The sequence below is a fragment of the Callithrix jacchus genome, chromosome X (genome assembly GCF_049354715.1).
Source record: "Callithrix jacchus isolate 240 chromosome X, calJac240_pri, whole genome shotgun sequence".
NCBI lineage: Eukaryota > Metazoa > Chordata > Mammalia > Primates > Cebidae > Callithrix > Callithrix jacchus.
Window position 1 is genome coordinate 20,608,075 of NC_133524.1, and position 24,386 is coordinate 20,632,460.

Below are 24,386 nucleotides of genomic sequence, written 5' to 3' on the forward strand. Positions count from 1 at the left end.
ATGTGTATGCCTTTTCTCTAATTAATCTGCCTTTTGTGAGTTCACTTTTCAGCAAACCTTCAGAGGGCAAAGGGGAAGTTTCCCCTGGCCCTTAAAATGGCTAACATCATTGAATTCTTACTCTGTGCCAGGTAACAGTAACAGTGCTTCTTAAGTTAAATACTGATATTTGCAGACTATAATTTGTAAACTGATTTTGTATACTACTTTTTAGTAGTAATTTCACTACTAAATGTTTCCGTTATGAGGAGGATACAGTGGCTGAATTTATACATCTGGATACTACATTTGTAAGGCAAGCATTTGACTTCTGTCCCGGCACTCACTCACATGGGCCACACACTGAAATCTCAGTTCGTTGCTCCCCAGACTGTGTGACTGATAAATCTAAGAGCAGCTTCCACTCAGCTCTCTTTTGCTAGCCTAGCTCTCAGTCACTGCAGCCTGCCAGCCAGTGAAAAGGCCAGCCTCACAGAGACAGAATGAAAGATGACTTAGAAGGGTATCTGAGGGCTCAAACACACTATTTGTCCATCCCTGGTTTGTTGGATGAATTCTTGCAGTTGTGCCACATCTACCAATTCATCTAGTTTGGGAGATAATTAAGGAGTATTTAGAGCTAACTTGCTAATATCAGAAGAGGGGAGGGAGGAAAGGGCAAAAGACAAGAATGGAACAGAGCGGGAAAGAAGAGTGTGTGGCTTATATTATAATTTAGATAGGAAAAAATTACCATTAGGCCAGGCATGGTGGCTCACACCTGTAATCCTTGCACTTTGGGAGGCTGAGGCAAGAGGATCACCTGAGGTCAGGAGTTCGAGACTAGCCTAGTCAACATGGTGAAACTGTTTCTACAAAAAATACAAAAATTAGTTTGGCATAATGGCATGCACTTGTAGTCCCAGCTACTTAGGAGGCTGAGGCAGGAGAATCGCTTGAACCCAGGAGGCAGAGGTTGCAGTGAGCTGAGATTGTAGCACTGCATTCCAGCCTGGGCGACAAAGCGAGACTCAAGTCACCCCCCCCAAAAAAAAATCAGCATTAAACAAGAATGTAAGAACACAGGCCAAAAATCTATAGAGACTGAGATTAGTGCCTAGGTAGGGCAGGCGGTTGGGGGAAACAAGTGAGGAATTTCTTTTTGGGGTGATGTATATATTCTGGAATTGACTGTGGTGATGCTTGCTTGACTTAATATGCTAAAAACCACTGAACTGAACATTTTAAAGGAGGAAATTGTATGATGTATTAAAAAAGAAAGAAAAGAAAGCTGGCCATGTATCCGAAAACCACAATAAAACCATGTCCAAAGTATAAAATATTAAAACCACAACTAAAGGATGAGAACGAGCAAAAACCAGAGCACCCTGGTATATGTATAAATGGCTTGTAATAACAAAAGCAGAGGAGTTGTATTTCTTGCTCCAAAGCAGAGCAATCTAAATCTCAAAATCAAATATTTAAGGCATTTATTGTAAACAACTTGCTTTACGTTTGGAAATGCAACTAGCTGCAGAATTTGGGACCAGAACCAGAGAAGGAACAGAAACAGTTCCCAGCTAGGGAAGGCCACGTGACAAAGCTTATACCACATAATTGCCTGTTTGCTGCTATAGAACCAGGCTTCCAGAGCATTGCTGGGAAGTCTGACCCATTTGTGAGGTTCTTCAACATCCCGTTCCATAAAACAAGGTCTCATGAGTAGCTGAAAGTATGTCAGGTAGCAGGGGAGCCTTTCTAAACTTCAGGTTGGAAAGCCTCACAGTGGGCAGCATTTCAAGCAATTGGTACAAACATCCTTCGTTTTCTTTTTTGGAGACAGTCTCGATCTGTCGCCCAGGCTGGAGTGCAGTGGTGCAATCTCAGCTCACTGCAATCTCCGTCTCCAGGGTTCAAGCGATTCTCTTGCCTTAGCCTCCCAAGTAGCTGAGATTACAGGTGCCACCACACCCAGCTAATTTTTGTATTTTTAGTAGAGACAGGATTTCACCATGTTGGCCAGGATGGTCTCAAACTCCTGACCTCAAATGATCTGCTCGCCTCGGCCTCCCCAAGTGCTTGGACTAACAAATATCCTGTTTTTAGAGTATCATACATAATCCTGAAAGCTCCCTTCCTTGCACCCAAGCCACTTTCTAGATTCTCTCTCTCCCTTTAGTTCCTAAGAGGCTATAAAAATCAGTGACTAGGCCAGGCATGGTAGCTCACACCTGTAATCCCAGGCAGAGCAGTGAGCCAAGATCTTGCCAGTGCACTCCAGTCTCAAAAAAAAAAAAAAAATCAGTGACTAGTGGAGATGATCACATGACCTTGTGAATATACTAAAAACCACTGAACTGTACACTTTACAACGATGAAGTTTATGTTATTGTGAATTATATCTCAACAATAATTTAAAAAAATTTTTTAATTTTTTTAAAATTTAAAAAAAGGAAGAGAAATTTGAGTCCAGGAATTGGAGACCAGCCTTGGTAACATAGTGAGACCACATCTCTACAAAAAATTTTAAAATTAGCTGAACGTGGTGACACATGACCATTTTTCCAGCTACTTAGGAGGCTGAGGTGGAAGGACCACTTAAGCCCAGAAATTTGAGACTGCAGTGACTATGACTGCACCAGTGCAGTTCAACCTGGGCAATGGAGCAAGACCCACCCTGTACCCCCCTTCTCCCCCAGCACAAAACAGGGTCAAACATAGAATTTCCATTTGATCCAGTAATTCCACTTTTGGGTATATATCCAAAAGAATTGAAAGCAGGGACTCAAATAGATACGTGCACACCTATGTTCATAGCAGCATTATTCACAATAGCCAAAAGGGTGAAGCAACCCCAACGTCTACTAACAAATGAATGGATAAACAAAATGTGGTATATCTAGGCAATGAAATATTATTTGGCCTTGAAAAGAAAAGAAGGCCAGGTGCAGTGGCTCAGGCCTGTAATCCCAGCACTTTGGGAGGTTGAGGCAGGTGGATCACCTGAGGTCAGGAGTTCGAGACCAGCTTGGCCAACATGGTAAAACCCCATCTCTACTAAAAATACAAAAAATTAGCCAGGCATGGTAGTGGGTGCCTGTAATCTCAGCTACTTGGGAGGCTGAGGCAGCGGAATCGCTTGAACCTGGGAGGCAGAGGTTGCAGTAAGCCGAGATTGTGCCGTTGCACTCCAGCCTGGGTGACAAGAGTAAGGCTCTGTCTCAAAAAAAGAAAAAAGAAAAGAAATTCTAGTGGCTCACACATGTAATCCCAACGATCTGGGAGGCTAAGGCAGGAGGACTGCTTGAGGTCAGGAGTTAAGATCAGCCTGGGCAACATAGGGAGACTCTGTCTCTATAATTATTTTTAATTAGCTGGGCACGGTGGCACATGCCAACAGTCCTAGCTACTGGGGAGGCTGAGGTGGGAGGATCACTTGAGCTCAGGAGTTTGAGGTTACAGCGAACTATGATCACATCACTGCACTCCAGTCTCTACAACAGAGCAAGACCCTGTTCCTTTTTTTCTTTTTTAAAAAGGAAAAGAGGAAGTTCTGAGACATACTACTTATACATACAACATGATTGAACCTTGAGGACATTATACTAAGTGAAATGAGTCTGTATACTGGATAAATTTTATATGATTCTACTCATATGAGGTACCTAGAATAGACAAATGCAGGGAGACAGAAAGTAGACTGGAGGGACATGGAAGGGGAAGTTATAATTTAGTGGGTCTATGTTGTATTTCGGATGATGGAGAAAGTTCTGAAAACAGATAGTGGTAATGGTTACACAACATTGTGAATGTATTTAATGCCACAAAATTGTACACTTAAAATGGTTAAAGTGCTGAGGTTTATGTGATGTAAATTCTACCACAATAAAAAACAAATTAAGGTCCTCACTTCTAAGAAGCCACACTTGATATCCGCTTCGGGTTAATTAGGCAGCACAAAAAAGATTTCAGAAAGTGAATACCCTTTTTGTATTCCAATTTAAGGAGGTCAAAATATTTTAATTGCATTAGTGGATGAAACTTAAAGCTTAGCGAGTCAACTTGGGTCATTCAAAAGGAAAATCTAAACCACTGCAGCCTGAATGAACATCTATGTTTTCCTGTTAGTAGCCTACAACTAACTATAAGGCAACCCCCTAGACCAGCACTGTCCTGTGGAATTTTTTGCAGTGACAGGAATGTTCTCCATCTGTGCCATCCAGTTGGGCTACTGAGTACTTGCAACATGGCTTAGTGCAATCAAGAAACTGAACTGTTAATTTATTTAATTTTAATTAAGTAGCCACATGTGGAATTGGTTACCATACTGTCCAGTTCAGAGTGTAAACTATTAAACTTAAAAATATATACCACACAATTCTCTTGCCAAAAGCCATGTGCAGTTTTCACAGCTCCAAGTAGTCAGATGATCTTCTCTTAAGCTCTAGGCCAATGCATGGGGTGAGGCACCTAAGCAGTGTGGGTCAGAGATGGGTGGGGCCAAAAAGTAAGAGTGTTATTTTCTTTTTCCATGTCTGTGGAAAAATACTAACTGCACAAAGTGGGAAGAGAAAGCTCACCTAGGACAGTGAGAACTAGGACCTAGGACAAGAGACTCTGACATACTTATGGGAAGAGGAAAATGAATGCTATTGTCAACACTGCCTTAGGTGGGGAATAAAAAGGAATGCTTACTGGCTGGACAGCCTCCTGAATAGGGCACAACTGTATACTTGAAGATTTTCCATCATAAATTAAGCTCCAGGTGAGTGAAAAAGAAATGTAATTTCTATGCAGAAACCGAAGAATGTGGCCAAAGATACAGGCCTCCAGTAACTATGTGCTGAATACCTGGAAGTGCTGTCCTGCTAACCATGGGCCACCAAAGTGTAAGTGACTGTCCCTCCCAAAGAAATCACTTGCCTTGGGGACTCATAAATGCACAAAAACTGACCCCAGCTCTCAGCCAGGATTCATCTATAGCCTTATGGTCCATTTTTCCATTTTCATTTATGGTACTTATCAATGTTCAACTTGAATTATAGTAAGTTAGAGACAGCCTATCTTACTAGTTACTAGCTCTCTGAAGGCCAAGACCAAATATAAATATATCAATATAACTATATTGATATAGGGTTATACTATAACAAAAAATCCTTTTTATGTCCACAGACAGACATCCAGCCTGGGTCCTTGTACTGGCTGCATGGATGATAAGCACACCTCCTACTTCACAGAATACTCCCTATGTGCAAGACACTGCACTACAAACACTTCCCATGCATCACTTCCTAATCCTCCTGTCAACTACATGAAGTGTTTTAGATATATTCCCATTTCAAAGGTAAAGAAGAGGCCAAGAAACTAATCTGTGGCCGGGCCCTTTAGCTAGTTAGTGGCCAAGCCAGTATGTGATCAGATTAAGGTGATAAGTGGTAAATTCTTAACCAAGGTGAAAGGGCTACATTATGGACAATTTGTGCAAACAGTTACAGAAGGGAGACACCAATGTCACAGAAGTAAACCCCAAATAAAACGTTACACTAGGAGGGTTTAAACAACTGGAAGTGGTGTAGGCCTCAGAAAGGCTCTTGGTCCCCACATCTATGGAGACTTAGAGGTTTTGTGAAAAGGACGCCAAGGGGTTGTCTGGGCTGTCCACAGGGTGGGTAACAAGAGGAGACATGTTTGTATCAATATAAAGAGCTTCCTGACCCAGGTGAAGGGTGCCCCTCCAGCCCCAGAGAATGCTGAGCCACGATCCAGTGCCTGTCCTGGAAGAAGTGAACACGTACCTGCTTACAGAGGACAGCTCACCCCATATTCTTTCTCGAGATCACCTCCAGACCGGGATGGCAGGGAGTAAAGGGGGAGTCCAAATCCCAGAGGGACAGTTCTCAGCATGAATGCTGCCACCTGACATTTTCCACAACTCAAACACAGCAGGCAGAGAAAAGTGGATGTCCAACAAGCCAACAGGACAAATGCATGTCCACAGTTTGGTTCAGGATGTTCCAACCCTCATGGTGTGTGTGCAATGCACACTCTCAAGGCCCAGGTGTGCCCCACTCTAGCATGGCCAGCTTATTTCAGATCAGCCTGTGAGCCACACATGTAATTATTAAATTGCTAAAGCTGTGATACTGTCAATATGTTTTTAAACAGGGACCAATAACTCTGGCATAGGCCTGTCACAGTACTTCCTATCCTGAGATAATATTTTTCTTCAAAGACTGACTCCCTTTTGATCCAAATACCAACCAGCTAGGTTTTGGTTGACCTGCGAGGGCTGAGGAGGTCTGTTGTCACACTGCAAATTAACACACACACATTCTCTCTCTCTCTCTCTGGTCACAGCAATGCCAGGCTGCAGGAATGCTGCCAACACCTTGGCAGCCTAGAAAGAAGAATAAGGCCCGGAAACCTTACAGCCCTCACGAAACCAGGTGTGATCCCACAAAGTAAATTAGGGAATGAAACAGAATACAGAAAGTGCTTAACTTACTTGCATCAGGATGCTTCCAAAAGAAAGAATAATCCTGTCTGCCTTTTGTCTAATACTAATCCCACCTTCCAAGATTCTTTCTCTAGTACCAAGAAATCTGTGCCCACCATCTTGTGTCCAGGGGCATTGGAAATTCATCTCTACTCTGGCTTCACCTTCTGCAGACATTCCAACCTCAAGTTTCCAAGACGGGTTTCAGTTTACACACATGACATTCCCTGAGATCAAGAAAGCACTACTTACCTTGGACTTTTCCCTTTGGCAAGTAAGAAGCTGCAGTATGTTGCTACATGAGTAGAGTCTAAGGAAAAGGAAAACTTGCCTTCCTGCAAAGGGTCCACGATCAGACTCCCCAGTAGCTAGCTGGAACTGTATTTTCCTCTCATTTACATATATAGTGAAGTCATTTCCAACCAACACCCTTAGGAGGCGAGGCCCAAACTTCCTTCTAGAGCATTACTCACTTACAGATTAACTATCTTGGGCAAGACAACAGTGTGTAGAAGGTAGAAGCCAGGTTCTTTGCTCTACTCCTATTTTTATTTAGGGGAAATCCCACCTCCCTCAGATCCAGCGGGCTGAGGCAGAGTTGAGACTGGAAGCATGGACTTTCATTTACATCTTCAGCTTGGCTTCCCTGCTGTGCTGAAAACTGCCCTCAGTCGGTTCTTTGCAGCCAGGGACCATTTAATAAATCAGCTACTCTATACCCTGAGATAATAACTGAAGTGGTGTTCAGTTTGGCCAAGACAGAGGCATGTAAACAAATATTCATAATATAATATTTATAAGTTGCAATAAAGCTAGCGGTGGAGCAAAGGGGGTTGTTGCCTGGGGTGGCAGCCTTGGACATGCTCCTACATTTCCACCAGTACAGCTATAATTCAAAAGACTGACCATACAAAGTACTGACAAAGATGGGGAGGAACTAGAACTCTCATGCACTGTGTTGGGAATACAAAGTGGTACAGCCACGTGGCTGGAAAAATAATGGCCCCAAGCTGTTGATGTTCTGGTTCCTAAAACCTGTGAATATGTTATCCCATATAACAAAAAGGCCTTTGTAGTTGTGATCAAGTTAAGGGTCTTGAGGTACGCAGATTATCTGGGGTTTTCCAAGTAGGCCCAAGGTAATCACAACAGAGATACGTGAGTTAGAGAGAAGAGACACAACAATGGAAACAGAGATGGGGGGAAGGAGGGGGAGGGAAAAGAGAGAAAGAGATTGGAAGATGTCATAATGCTGGCCTTGAAGATGGAGGAAGGGGCCATGAACCAAGGAATGCAGGCAGCCTCTAGAAGCTGGAAAGCACAAAGAAACAGATTCTCCCTTATAGCCTCCAGAAAGGCTCTGCTGACATCTTAATTTTAAGACTCCTGATCTCCAGAATTATCAGATAATAAATATATTTTGCTTTAAGCCACTAATGTTTGTAATAATCTGTTATAGCAGCAATAAGAAATGAATATAAGCCACTATGGAAAATGGTTTGGCAATATCCACTAATGCTGAACACATGCCTATCCCATCACAGAATGGAACCTGCGTTTTGATTCACCAGGTTGGAAACACTCTTTTTGTAGAATCTACGAGGTGACATTTCTGAGCCCACTGAGGCCTATAAGAAAAAAAATCGAAGTTTTTTTTTTATCAAGTGATAAAAACTAAAAACAATTTACCTGTGAAAATGCTTTGTGATGTGTTGTTTTATTTAACAGAAAGGAATTTGTTTTGATTCACAAGGTTACAAACGCTCTTTATATAGAATCGACGAAGTGACATTTCAGACCTCATTTCACTCCCAGGTATGCACCCAACAGAAATTTATGGGCACCAAGATATGTGCACAAGCATCACGCTTAACAGTTTTAGTCAAAAGAATAAAAAACTGGAAAAAAAAAAACAACATCCATCAGCAAGAGAACTGATAAAACAAATTGTGGTATAGTCACACAATGTACTACGACTCAGAAATAAAAAGAAATGAACCACTGGTACCTGCAACAACACAGGTGAATCTTACAGACATAAAGTTAAATGAAAAAAAAAAAACAGACACAAAAAAGGATATACTTGATGCAAAAGTTCTGGAGATGGATGGTGGTGATGGCTGTGCAGCAATATGATGTCTCAATGCCACTGAGATGTATACTTAAAAATTGCTAAAATGATATATTTTTTGTTACATATATTTTACTCAAATAAAAAATATCTACTTTAATCTATTTTAATTCAATACAAAAATAAGCAAAACAAATCTGTAGTGAAAAGAGGTGAGAACAGTGATTACCTTGGAGAGAAGTACTGACTGGGAGGAGGCATGAAGGAGCCTTCTGGATACTGGAAATATTTAATGTCTTGATCTGGGCGTGGGTTACATGGTTGTATACATAAAAATTCATCCGACTGTGCACTTAAGAGTTGTGTACTTTAGTTTCCAAGTGCCAATCCCAGTTTTATTTGCACATGATTTATCTGCATTATCATAATGAATGGTGTAATGGAAAATGAATGAGAAGGGAAAAAACCACCAAAAGTGTGTGTGGTTGGGGAAGGCTTTAGGGAGGAGGTGAGGTGTGAGCCAAATACTGGAGGATGAACAGGGTAGACAGGAATGAAGATGGTAGACACAGAGAGGAAAAGAATTCTGGGCAAAGAGAACAGCACGTACAGTAGCAGTCAGGTGCAAAGTGTGCTGAACATTCTGAGCGGGAGTGGTCACAGGACAGAGGAGGGGAGTGGAGGGGTAAATGGGAGCCCCATTCCAACATGTCTGAAAACTCCAAAAGCAGTTTAGAATACACTCTTTAAGAAGTGTTAGGCAAGGCCGAGTGTGGTGGCTCACACCTGTAATCCCAGCACTTTGGGAGGCCAAGGTGGGCGTATCACGAGGTCAGGAGATCAAGAACATCCTGGCCAACATGGTGAAACCCTGTCTCTAAAATACAAAAAATTACCTGGGCATGGTGGTGCGTGCCTGTAGTCCCAGTTACTTGGGAGGCTGAGGCAGGGGAATCACTTGAACCTGGGAGGTGGAGACTGCAGTGAGCCAAGATCACGCCACTGCACTCCAGCCTGGTGACAGAGCAAGACTCCGTCTCAAAAAAAAAAAAAAATGAGGCAAGTGTCAGAGGTGATTAAAGCAAGAGAATGACATGATGGACCCATGACAAAGAGGGTGACCTGGACGGAGGGACAGAGATCCCTAAGGTTCTTCTGATACTGGTGAGGCTCTAGATGACAGAGTATGAACCAAGGCACTGACCATGGGGTGTGGTCATGAGGGATAAAGGAGGCAGAATCCTCAGGTTTGGCTGTAATGGGAGGGTCATTCCAAGCTATGTGGCTCGTGATCCCACTAACAAGAAGGGTGGAGACTAGCCATACACTTCCCTCTGCTTCCTGGGCTGGCTATGGAGGATCATAGCATCTCAGAGTTGGAAAGCACCAGTAAGATCACCTTGTACACAAGCTCACTGTACAGACAAGCAACTGAGTTCTGGGGGCCAATGTCTGAGGCCATAGTTTTTGTAAGGAGCAAGCAAGAATGAACGAGCTGAGACTTACCCATTTTAGAGAGTACTTGCTAGAGAACAGGGAACATGACTAACTCAGCAGAGGCATCCGATGCCCCCGCCAACCTCACTTCCTGCCACGGGGTTCTCTGACCTAGGCTGTGGTTGAGGTCACTGCCAACCTTTTGCTGGAAAAGTTCTGCCCACAGCTCACCCAAATCCTGTATAGCTAGCTACTGATTTTATCTAATTGTTTGGTAATGGCCTGTAAGTCCATCTGGTTTCTCCAACCAAGTCGTGAAACCAAAGACCCTGGCTCCAGTCTTTACTCTTCAGTTTTGCCAAGTTGAAAAGGTGAGACAGGGACAGAGAGGGTTGGCTGTGGGCACTCCATGGCCACCAAGGAGCCAGAAATAAGTCTTGTCTACTAGTTTGATCATTGTCCTATAGACCTGATACAGTGCTAACCAGCTAACAGATGGTTCTGTTCTTGGTGGCCTACCAGCATCTGAGAGTGGCTGAATGACGAGTGCCAAATACCAAAGCCTGTACAGGAGAATCCAAGAGTAGATGGGTTTGAAGTAACTTGTTTGAGATCCGAAACTCATTCCTCATTCCTGATCCTAATCTGTCAAAGTTAGTCATTATCTAATTAATTGTACAGTCCAATATAGGAGCCACTACTACATGTGGTGATATAAATTTAACTTTTTTAAATTTAGAAACAATTAAAAACTTAGTTCCTCAGTCTTCAACAGTCACATGTGGCTAGTGGCCATCATATGGAACAGTTCAGACCTAGAACATTTCCAACATCACAGAAAGTTCTATTGGACAGTGTTGTAACTTGCATGTCCTATCTCTGCTTGAATTAAGAGCCACTTGCTCTGAAATCATTTTTACGTGCCAAAGTGTAAATAATCCCTTTGATTTTTAGGCAGTAAAGATACAACTATGTACCACAAAGGACATTCAACACTCCCCAGTAGAAAGGCACTGAGTACCCTTGGGCCCCTCAGTTGAAACAGAGAAACTAAAATACAACTAAGAGAAATTAAAATTGAATAGGGTATAGTGAAACAGTCTGTTCTTGTCACTTAATTGTTCTTCTATAAAAGGTTAATCCCATCCCAGAAGATTAGGGATATGTGGAGATCAAGGGACTATTAATAAGAAGCAACTATTCTTCATAAAAAAATTTGTGACTGACAAAAGTAAAATCAAGTGAAGTAGAAATTTAGGTGGGTGAGGAGAGGAAAAAGGGAGAATAGGAACATGGTTTGCACTAAGCAAACTGCAATTAAAATTTGTATTTTTTTATTTTTTATTATTTTTTTGAGACAGAGTCTCACTCTTTCACCCAGGCTGGAATGCAATGGTACGATCTCGGCTCACTGCAACCTCTGCCTCCCAGGTTCAAGCGATTCTCCTGCCACAGCTTTCCGAGTAGCTGGGATTACAGGTGTGCGCTACCATGTCCAGCTAATTTTTGTATTTTTAGTAGAGATGGGGTTTCACCATGTTTGGCAGGCTGGTCTCGAACTCCTGACCTCAGGTCATCCACCTGCCTTGGCCTCTCAAAGCGCTGGGATTACAGGCGTGAGCCACCATGCCTGGCCTACATTTAGTAATTTTTTAAACAGAGCTTTTGGTCTGTAGACATAACTACAACTCTTTAAAAATATTGGTTATCAAGCTAATGAAAATGATCAATGTTAAATTTTATTCATAACACATATCTCCACCGGGGAAAAATTTACCCAGGGGCAAGGAAAGCTTCCACTGAAGGCTGTCACAATATTTCACCACCGACTGTCACCCCTGACTGGTGATCAAGAAAAGTAAACAAATACAAATAATAGGGTAGAAAGGAGCAAAACCTGCTAAGAGGTGATACTATCCCCACAAACAATGCACTTGCCCTTTGGTAAGCATAGTGCTGAAAATGCATTAGGTATTGAAGGAAGAGAACATACAGGAACCCCATGGGGGACTGTTTTTAAGAATAAGCACAGCAGGAGAATTCGGTTTTGCCCAGTTTACGATTCAGATGATTACTTCAAGTTAATAGCACATATTAAAGTGTTATTCTGAAACAGGGACATAGAGCACTGCTTAATAAAGGGCTTCAGGCACCTGGTGAGACTCCAGCTGCAAGGGCATTTCCTGCTCTGTATTTATTAATTTCAAGCATTCATTTATGCCCTCCCTCTCTCCTTCCTTCCAGAAAGGATTAACTCTACTTATATAAAATACAGCAGAGATAAGTACAGAAAGTGGGAGAGAAAGAGAAAAACAAGGGTAGGGATACAAAATGGAGCTGAAAAGGAAGTTAATCCCATACATCTACCATAGCAACCAGAGTACCACACTGGCTGAGCTGCTAAACCAAGAGTCAACTCTGAACGACTCAGTGTCCAAATGTGAAGACAGACCAACTGCTCAGGAAGGAGACAAGTTGGTATGGGAAGGGGCTCGCCCTGTAGGCCCTGAAGCAGGTGCTGGGTAATCAGCACAGTAAGGCCATCTGTAACTAATGGCAGCTCTGTGATATCAAACCTAGAAAGATGGAGGCAGAATCTGCCCAAATACAATGGAACTTCCCTGTTTCACAGTGTGGTTCCCAGAGTTAGGGCATCTGTCCTATCAGTCAATCAGTACCTGTTGGTCAGAAGTAGCAAGTGGATTCCGTGAACAAGGCACTAGGAAGATATGATACCAGCTGGATGGTATGACTGGTATGGATGACTAGATCCAACCTCACAGAGCCCAGTGAATCCCGACTTACCAGACCCTACCCAGCAGCAGGGATTCCTCACCCCGACTCTAACACCAAACCCAAGAGATCCTAAGCTGGCTAATACAGCTCTCTCTTCCCACAGTTATGGTTCCATGTTTTTTCAATATCATGCTTTCTGTCTTAGCCTGTTTTCAGTGGCTGTAACATAACACCACAGACTGGGTAACTTATAACAAACAGAAATTTGCTTGGTTCACAATTCTGGATGCTGGTGGTGTCAGCATCTGCTTAACATCTGATGAGGGCCTTCTTCCTGCGTGAAAACGTGGCAAAAGTGCAAGCAAGCCCATAATAGAGAGAGCAAATGGGGGCCAAACTGAATCACTCTCACAATGGCCATTAATGAGGGCAGAGCTCCATGGCCTACTCACCTCTCAATGGTCCCATCTCTTAATGCCATCATAATGGCAATTTCAACATAAGTCTTGGAAGGCACATTCAAACCTTAGCACTTTTCCTCGGTAATAGCTTAATAATTCCCATAAAGCAAAGCCCATCCCTCTTCCACAGTCTATTAGGTCCCCAAGACAAAAGTCACAGCCTCGGTGTATTCCCTTCACCCATGCTGGGGAAAGCTAAAGCAGCCATCCCTTTGAAAGCCTGGGGATTCGGGCCTGCTTTGCCTCATCTGGGGGAGTCCGTCTCATCAAAGTGTGTTTCTATTTCCTCTACATTCATGCAGAAGAGATCCAAGCTGGACTTGCTACCACAGCATACATACTGGGCCTCACGCCGTACTTGAAAGCATACTCATCACATTTATTCACCATAAGACTCAATATAGACCACAAAACTCCCTGCCGTGATGGAAATGTTCTAGGTCAGTGTAGTCCAATACAGTAGCAACTAGCCACAGTTGGCTATTGAGTACCTGAAACATGAACAGTCCAAATGGAGACACACTAGAAGTGTAAAATACACACTGAATTTCAAAGACTTGGTGCAAAGAAAAGAACGTCAGATATCTCATCAATAATGTTTAATATTAATTAGATGATGAGGCCAGGCGAGGTGGCTCAGGCCTGTACTTTCAGCACTTTGGGCGGCTCAGGCGGGCAGATAGCCTGAGGTCAGGAGTTCGAGACCAGCCTGGCCAACATGGTGAAATCCTGTCTCTATTGAAAATACAAAAATTAGCTGGGCGTGGTGGCTGGCACGTGCCTGGAGGCTAAGCCATGAGAATCCTTTGAACCAGGGAGGCGGAGGTTGCAGTAAGCCGAGACTGTGCCACTGTACTCCAGCCTGGGGGATAGAGAGAGACTGTTTCCCCCCATCCCCAAAATTAATTAATTACTTACATGATGAAATGATAATATTTTGGAATATATTTGGTTAAATAAATTGTATTATATTCATCTTGCCGGTTTCTTTTTTCCTTTTTTTAATGTGTCTATGAGAAAAAGTAAGATTACATATGTGGCTAGCATTCTATTTGTATTAGCCAGCACTGACTTCTTTTATTTAGTCTTTTCTTTTAAAAAATTTTTTTTCCCAGACACCAGGCCCAGTGGACGGTCTTTTTCTTTAAATTGTCTTATTTTCACTTATTTTTTTACTTTTTACTCATTCTGAAAATATTCAGAAACTGCAGTTTCATGTACTAGCTGTATTTTTAAAATACAATTGAAGAATCAACAGAACTATTAACCTAAAGTTAAAAAGATAAGTTTGTCCACATGCAGCCTAAAACCTTCTTATGTACCATACCCTTTGGGAAATGCTGGTCCAGAGCAGAGCTACTCAAAATGTGACCTGTGGACAGGTGCCAGTCTCTTATTTTTACTTTTTTTTCTTCAGGAAACCCTGAGCAGCCTAACCCTGATGGGCTGTGGGGAGGGAGCCCAATCTTTTTATTATTCATTATCAGTCTGCAATAAAGTCATAAATTGAGAGTATGCTTTTTTTTTTAAATTTTATTTTGGAGACAGTCTTACTCTGTCGCCTAGGCTGGAGAGCAGTAGCCATCTCGGCTCACTGCAACCTCCACCCTCCCGGTTCAAACAATTCTCATGCCTCAGCTTCCTGAGTAGCTGGGACTATGGGAGCACACCACCATACGCGGCTAATTTTTCTATTTTAAGTAGAGACGGGGTTTCGCCATATTGCCCAGGCTGGTCTTAAACTCCTGATCTCAAGTCATCTGCCTGCCCTCCCTAAGTGCTGGGATTACAGGTGTGAGCCACTGCTCCCTGATGAGAGCATGCATTTAGAAACATTTACATCAATTTGACAGAATAATCTGTTATGAGCTCTTTAAATCTAATATTTAATCTAATCTGACATTTAAAAATTGGGACTTTTAAATTTAAATTTTTATTTTCCATGTCTTTCATATATTTTCTTTATTGTGTTTTACCAAGATATTGGTCAACAGCAGACTGGAAATTTATGGAAAAATTTATGAAAAAACCAAAAACTCCTCCTTTACCAGAGTTAGTTTGAGACACACTAGGCTACAGTATCAGAGAATCTTCGAGGGTCCTTCTAGAGCAATGACGAGTTACAGCAAGAGCCTCAATCACACCCAGTAGAGTGTCCTAAGGCAGGAAGCAGATTAAGGACATCTTCAGATCCTCAACAATGGTGGGTACAGAGAAGATGGGGGGTTAATTTCTGGTAAACTAGGAAATTCCATTAAATGGAACTTCTCTTCCTCTAAGCATTTTAACAATATTTTTGCTGTAATTCTAAGAAATGAGATCCCCATCGCCTTTGGGGAGAAAAACGACCATGTACTAAGGAAAAGGCAAACAAGATCTTTGTAAGATGTCACTAGATAGTACTGAGTTAGATCCTCAGAAGGGTACAGCAGATGTGGGAGACACAGCTCATGTGTGAAAGAAGTTTATCATCCATCTTTGGAGGCACAGTGGCATGGAAGGTTAAAAATTCTCAGCTCTGAAATCAAACGCACTTGGGCGTGAGGCCTGGTTTGTCACTTACTGTATGCCCTTGGGCAAATAAATTAGCCTTTCTTCTTTTTTAAATCTTTCACCTCTGGCTGAATACATAACCTTTCTTAATTAAAACATATAATCAGCCCTCTGTATCCAAGGGTTCTATATCTAAGGATTCAACCAACCACAGACTGAAAATATTCAGATAAAGACTGGGCATGGTGGCTCCTGCCCATAATCCCAGCACTTTGGGAGGTAGATCACCTGAGGTCAGGAGTTTGAGACCAGGCTGGCCAACATGGTGAAACCCTGCCTCTACTAAAAATACAAAAATTAGCCAGTTGTGGTGGCGGCTGCCTGTAATCCCAGCTACTTGGGAGGCTGAGGCAGGAGAATTGCTTGAACTCAGGAGGCGGAGGTTGCAGTGAGCCAAGATTGTGCCACTGCACTCCAGCCTAGGCAACAGAGTGAGATTCTATCTCAAAAAAAGAAAATATTCAGATAAAATAAAATGGATGGTCGCACCTGTACTGAACATGTACAGACTTTTTTTCAGTCATTATTCCCAAAACAACACAGTATAGCAACTATTTACATAGCATTTACATTTATTAGGTATTATCAGTAATCCAGAGATGATTTAAAGTAAAAGAGGGGGAGGGGCACAGTGGTTCATGCCTGTAATCTCACCACTTTGGGAGGCCAACGTGGGCAGATCACTTGAGGTCAGGAGTTCAAGACCAGCCTGGCCAATGTGGTGAAACCCGATCTCAACTAAAAATACAAAAAATGGCCAGGCGTGGTGGCTCATGCCTGTAATCCCTGCAGCTTGGGAGGCTGAGGTGGGCGGATCATGAGGTCAGGAGTTTGAGACCAGCCTGACCAACATGGTGGTGAAACCTCGTGTCTACTAAAAATATAAAATTAGCCAGGCATGGTAGTGGCACATACCTGTAATCCCAGCTACTCAGGAGGCTAAGGCAGGAGAATCGCTTGAACCCAGGAGGCAGAGGTTGCTGTGAGCAGAGATTATGCCACTGCACTCCAGCCTGGGTGACAGAGCAAGACTCTGTCTCAAAAATAAAAGCAAAAAACAAAAATTAAGCAGGCACAGTGGTGCATGCCGGTAGTCCCATCTCCTTGGAGGGGCTGAGGTGGGACAATCACTTGAACCTGGGAGGTTGAGGCTGCAGTGAGCTGAGATCGTGCCACTGCACTCCAGCCTGGGTGACAAAGTGGGACCCTGTCTCAAAAAAAAAAAAATAAGGGAGGAAGTGCATAGGTTATATGTAAATACTATATTATTTTATATCAGGGACTTGGGCATCCTTGATTTTTGGTGTCCTTGAGAGGTGCTGGAAGCAATCCCCCACGGATACCAAGGAATGACTATACTCACCTATTACAGTAGATACTCTCCAAAAGGGCCACTAAAAGTTTCTCCTTTCCCAGCAGCTGCATGCTGTCCTCACATCAAGAAGAAGAGTCTATTTCCTCTCCCCTTGAATCTAGGCTGGCCTTGGGACTTGCTTTGACCACTGAATGCAGCAAAATGACATTCTGGGACTTGTACGTGCAGGTTGTAAGAGAATTGGCAACATCTGCTTCCTCATTCAAAGCACGGCAGCCACATTGTTAGAAAGTCGAGGACAGACTCCCTGTGATTAGATACCTGGACAACAAGAGACCATCTTGGACATTTCAAGTCCAACTAAGCTCCCAGCAGACTATCAGCATGAGTGATTCCAGGGGACCCCAAATGGAGCAGCAGAACTGCTCTAGTGAGCCCAGGCAACTACCGGAACTATGGGAAATAAGTTTTGGAGTGGTCTGTTACACAATAATAGATAACTGAAATGTCTCTGAAATAACAAAAAGAGTACAAAGGGTGACTGTGAAGACAAAAGTAAAGTAACGTATCAATACTGATACTTGGCACACAAGTGCTCAACAATTAGCAGCCATGACTGTCTGGGAAGGTGAAATGAACATGCACAGTGTATACTGCGGACTGCTATGTAAAGTTACATTCAGGTTCTGAGCACTTTGCAGGTCCTGAGGAGTGGGAATGTACTGGAAGGAGGTGAAAAGGCAAGGCTTCAGGGTAAGAGCATATCTTGGACCTGAAGGACAGAGTATACAGAATACTGGTTTCTAAACATCTAATGCATGAAGACCCACCCACAGACTTCTAGGCAATTGCAATGCGTGTCTGCACCAAAGGCTGAAGACTGCCCCGGCAGAAGTCTCGAGGTCTCTATATAGACAGAACAGTGGCTGTGAAGTCAGGGGGAATGATAAATGCTAATGAGTATGGGGAATCTTTCTGGGATGATGAACATGTTCTAAAATTGACTGTGGTGATGACTGCACAACTCTGTGAATATACTAAAAGCCACTGAATTGTGCATTTTAAATGGGTAGAATGTATGGCATATGAATTTTACAGAGATGATAAAGCTGTTTATTTTTATTTTTGACCCAGTCTCTCACTTTGTCACCCAGGCTGGAGTGCAGTGGCACAATCTCAGTTCACTGCAGCCTCAACCTCATAGGCTCAAGCAATCCTCCTGCTTCAGCTCCTAAAGTAGTTGGGGCTATAGGCATGTGCCACCACACCCAGCTAATTTTTTGTGGAGACAGGGTTTTGCCATGTTGCCCAGGCTAGTCTTGAACTCCGGAGTGCAAGCGATCTGCCGGCCTCAGCCTCCTGAAGTGCTAGGATTACAGGTGTGAACCACCACAACTGGCTGTAAAGCTGCTATTACAGAAACACAGGCGGTGGGAGGGATGAAGAGGGTGAGATGACAAAGGAGCAAGGAACATTCCAAGGGGTTGCTGGCGGCTGCAAGGCACCAACCTATTTGGCAGTGAGAGGAAAAGCAAGTATTTTTAGGTGGTGAATGAACCCAGCACTGGTCAGAAGCTAGGAGCCCTGGGGGCAGACCCTGTCATTCCAAGGATCTCAGGCATTTGGCATGACTGCTATTCCCTTAAATGCTTTCCATGCATGTGGCTCAATCATACCTGTTTTCCTTTCACTTAAATGACAACCCAAACTCTGCTAACCACAAGTCTTTTAAAAACAGAAAAAGTTCCTAGGCAAGAGGAAAACAAATGCTTTCCGACAGAAAAGCAGATCAGGGCTTGCATTCAGACTGACCTCACGGGCAAATGAGGCGGGATCCAGAGGCCTAGCCAGTCCCAGAGCCTCAGATGCTGAGACAGAGAACTCCGCATTTCAGCGTGGCCAACACAGATGTGAGGTGGACAGTGGACACTCCCTCCCTAAGGGCAGCTGCCTTCTACCTGCCTCCTTCCTTCTTCTGGTGGAATTCCTTTCAAAAGAGGCTGGAGGGCAGGGCTGTGGGAAGTTTTCAAATCCTGTAACTGCTGCCAGAGCCAACTTAGCACACAGACAGCCCCCCAAAACCAGGCAGTATCATTGTATCACCAGGCAACATATCTCACTAAATCCTCTCAACAAGACCCACCAGGATATTTACCAATATCCCCCAGAAATCTCCATCTGTCGCCTGCCCAAATCTACCTTGTGAATCCTTCTGTTTTGTGAGTCAATCAGTGTAATTACTATAGAAGACAACATGTTCTTTTAAAACACTAGCCACTAAAGAAGATGGGGCAACTGAAAGAGAGGGAAAAGGAAAACATCCTTTCATGTTGGAGAGGAAGCAGGGTTAGAGATGACAGACTTTGCACAGCTCCGTCACCATGGCCAGGACATCAGAAGAGAAATCAGAAAGACTTTCAGCAGTTTGCCTGAAGGTCCTGCTAAGTCCAAGTCCTATGCTGCCATCAGTAAATAAAGCCAGGAGCCGCAAACCAAATACAGCGTTGTAGGAAGTTTGTGGTCCTTTCCACTGACAAAGAGACTCTAGAGGCATAAACTTAACTTGTTCTTCTTGATCTGAACAGTTTTAGGATTAAAGTGTTCAAGAATAATTTTAAACAGAACTTTGAAAAAGGATGAAGAACTCCGATTTCTTGGGACCCAACTCTCAGTCTTTGCTGCTCGGGCCCACCCTATTGTGAACCCCCGAGGGAGGTTATCCTGAACTTCCAGTTTTCACCTGTACACTCTAATGCTCCGGGGCAGGGGATGAAGATACACAGATGGAAGGACATGAGGAAATGCCATCTTACCTCAAAGCAATTCCCTCCTTCCTAGGGAACAAGGGGGAAAGGATTTCAATTCAGTAAACAATGTATACTACTCAGGTGAGTGGGACACAAAAATCTGAGATTTCACCACTATACAATTCATCCATGTAACCCAAAACCACTTGTACCCCAAAAGCTATTATAATAAAAAAATGAAAAAAAAATTAAAAACAATATATACCTGTAGAATACACTGGAAAACTAAACGGGCCTCAGGAAACACGCTTTGCAGTTCCATTATCTCAAAGTTCTGCACTGCCACATTTCTTTAATCCAACTCACCAGTGATTTATGAGCACTCAACCCAGTGTAGCTGCTCCCAGCATGACACGATTAAACAATGGTCACAGACCTACTATGCACAAAAACCCTAAGGAGGGGTAGGATGATGATCCAGTCACCTTCTGCACCAGGCAGCACTGAGAGAAGTGCCTATAAGCTGGACCCAGGCCTTGCTCTCAAGCTAACAATCTAACAGAGCAAATGCACCAGCTTGAGCACTTGTACGTCAGGCCTGCTTTACAGATATTAATTCCTTCATCCTCCAGACAGTACTCTATCTCCCAGTGTTGTTCTTCAGCAACCTCCACTTTGTGTGTGTGTGTGTGTGTGTGTGTGTGTGTAACAGAATCTCACTCTTTCTCCCAGGCTGGTGTGCAGTGGCACCATCATGGCTCACAGCAGCCTCAACCTCCAGGGCTCAAGCGATCCTCCCACCTCAGTCTCCTGAGTAACTGGGACTACAGATATGCACCACTACACCCAGCTGTTTTTTTTTTTTCAAGAGATAGGGTCTCACTTTGTCCCCTAGGCTGGTGTTGAACTCCTGGGCTCGATTGATCATTCTGCCTCAGCATCCCAAAATGCTGGGATTACAGGTGTGAGCCACTGCGTCCAGCAAGTGCGATACACTTGACAACTGCTTTTAAAGCCCATTTTAAACATGAGAAAACTGAAGCTCACAGAAGTCAAATAACTTCCCTAAAATGACACAGTAGGAAGGACAGTGCTGACATTCATACCCAGGCTGTCTGGACCTCAATCTATCTACTCAGCTTTAGTAACAGCGATGGCCAGCAGAGTCTGGCACAGTAAACACCCAATGAGCATCTGCCTAGAGGAGCATGAAGGTTAATATCACACAGGCAGAGTAAGAGTGCTTGCCTGGAGGTACTGCAGGGACAGACAGGAGGAAGTTCATTAATTCTGAGAACCTAGAGGAAGTGAATTCCTGAAGAGAAAACGGGAGAAGAGAGTATTTCAGTCTGAGGGGGACACAAGGTCTGTGTGACAGTGATGCTGTCCAATGTCATGGTTGAGATCTGCTGTTTCTATCAGCTGGTTAAAGGTATTTAAGCAGATTGAGGCCGGCTGCAGTGGCTCATGCCTGCAATTCCAGCACTTTGGGAGGCCAAGGCAGGTGGATCACAAGGTCAGGAGTTCAAGACTAGCCTGGCCAACAAACATGGCAAAACCCCGTCTCTACTAAAATAATATAAAAAATTAGCCAGGTGTGGTGGTAGGTGCCTGTAATTCCAGCTACTCAGGAGGCTGAGGCAGGACAATCGATTGAACCCGGGAGGTGGAGATTGCGGTGAGCTGAGATTGTGCCACTGCACTTTAGCCTGGGGGACAAGAGCAAGACTCCATCCCCCCCAAAAAATAAAATAAAATAAGGTATTCAAGCAGATTGAAACAAGCTCTTGGTCATTTGTTATACTATGCATATCAGATAAGTATTAAAATAAACAGTAGATTTGGTAATTTCTATTCAGAGGTAATTAAAAGGAAAGAAAGAAGGCATCACTGGGGGGTAATAGGAACATGCACAGGATTTCAGTATCAGAAGAACCTGTTGCTAGAGGAAACCACCAGCGGTGTTTCCTTGTTGTCTTCTTCTACAACAGCTCCCAGGAAAACCACCAGCCAACTCATATACCCCAACTGTATAACACAAAACTGTTGGATAGCCTAAACATCTCAGGTCTTTCTGTGTTTTGCAGACTTCACAGCACCCAGCTGAAGCTTAGGAACAGTGGTTGACTCTCTAGAAAAGCAGGTTAATTCTCATTAGGAATGGGTCCCAAATGCTAAGGGCCTGGGTAACCAAGAATAATCAGTATACAGGACAGATTATTATGAAACCTCAATAATCATAATTTTTCTAAGGAGACTGTTTTTTTAAGCACCTAACCTTGCTAACTCCCCCAAAGAACAAATTGTGGTATCACCTGGCACCTAAATTGAACGTTCCAATTTGACCATACCAACCATAATGCTCATAGGTGTTTATTTAACATTTTAAACCTTTATACAACATGTCTTTCTATATTTCCAATTTCAAATGAAAATAGTTTTAAGCTAATCTTAATATCAGAAAAGTGCATTAAATGATTCTACAATAGTTTCTAAACAGTTATTAAGAATTTCCCCTGCCAAAGTACCTCCTCCCCTTCCCCTAATTTTGTTTCCATTAAAAAAAAAAAAAATCTCCCCTTAAGTTCCTTCAAATAAAATCCAAGATACACTGAAGGCCCAGCCGTACCACCCCTCCCCACTTCTCATGAGTACAACAAAACATCGAAATAAACCATTATTTAAGCTCTCAACCAAATAAAAATGCAAACTGAAACAACTTCTCCTTTTCAATGTTTTATTATATAAGGTCGCCTCTGCCAGGGAGGGTCATTCTGGAGGGTGGTTTCCAGGTTCTTCCTTAGCAGATACAGCTTGGGTGTTTCAAGCAGAAAGGATAAAAACAAAAAGCGCACATTTCAAAGGTAGTTATGATGTTATCCTGTGACATTTAATGAATTCTGCCTTTGAAAAGGCACAATGAAAAACACAACTGGAAATTATTTAAGCTATCTCCTCCTTTTATGAATGATGCAACTGAAGACCCAATCAGAAAATACCCCTCACCCCCACAACCCCAGTGAAAAAGCATGTTTTATGAAAATTTCTCTTGATTTCTTTCCTTTTCTTGGCCCAGCTTATATAAAATACTCATATTTTCACTATGTGATAATTCATCGAATCACAGTTTTGTGCGTTTAAAATGCATGTTAGACTGCAGTAAAAAATGTTTTAAAAATAGCCTGCATTATTAAGTAAAAAAAGAAAAAAGAAGAAAGGTGTTGTCAGGAAAAACAGCATGAAATCAGTTTCCATGCTGTTTACACCCCCGCACTACCTGCATCCACTTTACAGAACGTTAGCATCAGACGACTCCATTCGAGACCTGCTTATCTAAAATCCTGCCAAAATGTCCTGACAGTCTCCCCCACTGCCTCGCTGGCTTCTGGGCAGCCAGAGATCAGCCCTCCATGGCTCCAGGCATCTGCAGCCTCGAGGGCTGAGAGCCTGGTTTGCCCCGCTGCCTCCGGAGGGGGCCGCGGCCCGGCCACCTGAGCAGCGTAGCGGAGACCACAGGGAGTGCGTCCGAGCCAGAGGAGCACCCGGTCCGCGACAGACACCTGGCCGCCCAGGCAACAATCCCTCCACCTCTGCCAATGGGTGACACACTGGTTTTGCCACCTGGGAACGCCAAGAGGTGCGAAGCTGGGCTGCAGCGGTGCTAGCGCGCGTTTCTCAAAAAGCAGAGAGGGCGCACGCTGAGGCCCGGGCAAGCCCAGAAGCCCGCTGTTTAACCTAAGACCCCCACGCCGGCTGCTCCTCGACGACAGGTACTGGACACCCAGCACCTCCTCGGGCACCTCCAACTCAAACACACCTACCGCCCACCCTAAGCCATCCCCCGGGTGTACACACTCACCCAGGTCTCCCCAGAAAAAGACCGCCGGTCGCACAGAGAGGGGTGCGGCCCTTGGATAAACCTCCGGTCGATCCCGGACCGAGGAAAGAGCATTTATCCCAGCTCTGAGCCGTGCCCCTTCCCCCAACGCTCGAAGACCGCTGCCCTGAGCCACCCTGCCCGTCCCGCTCCGCCCCCGCGGGGGAACCCGAAGCCCTCGGGCGCCCGCCACACTCTGGGGATCCTACCTTGAGGCCTGTAGTTGGGGTGAGAGGTCCGCACCGCGCCCGGTTCTGCGACCTTCCCTGAAAGAGGGCTACCCCGCGCAGTACCCTCAGGCCGGGATCCCGTCCCGAAGCCGCCGCCGCGCTCCATCAGGACACACCGACCGCACAGGCGCACTGCCAAGCCCGCCGCGCCGCATCGAACCCGTGCGCGTCAGCATGCGCACGCGTCCTCACGCAGCGCGCGCATAGGGCGTGCACGTGCGATAGGCGCACAGGTTCCACTCACTGCGCACGCAGGGGTGCACGGGCGACAGGCGCACCGGTCCTCACGCAGCGCGCGCGCAGGGCGTGCACATGCGATAGGCTCACCGGTTCTCACGCACAGCGCGCGCAGGGCGTGCACGTGAGATAGGCGCACCGGTCCTCACGCAGCGCGCGCGCAGGGCGTGCACATGCGATAGGCTCACCGGTTCTCACGCACAGCGCGCGCAGGGCGTGCACGTGAGATAGGCGCACCGGTTCTCGC

General features: G+C 44.2%; 1 protein-coding gene across 13 annotated transcripts in view; it reads right to left on the reverse strand.

Annotated features, from left to right (window-relative positions):
- Positions 1-24,144, reverse strand: part of MAP7D2 (MAP7 domain containing 2) — a 109,412-nt gene extending 85,268 nt beyond the window's left edge. For all 13 annotated transcript variants that reach the window (XM_035289682.3, XM_008989057.5, XM_008989056.5 and 10 more), the window contains exon 1: positions 23,882-24,144. In XM_035289682.3, coding sequence (XP_035145573.1) covers positions 23,882-24,008 — 127 coding nt within the window. In that variant the 5' untranslated portion in view covers positions 24,009-24,144. The remainder of the gene's footprint in view (positions 1-23,881) is intronic.
- Between the last annotated feature and the right edge of the window lie 242 nt (positions 24,145-24,386).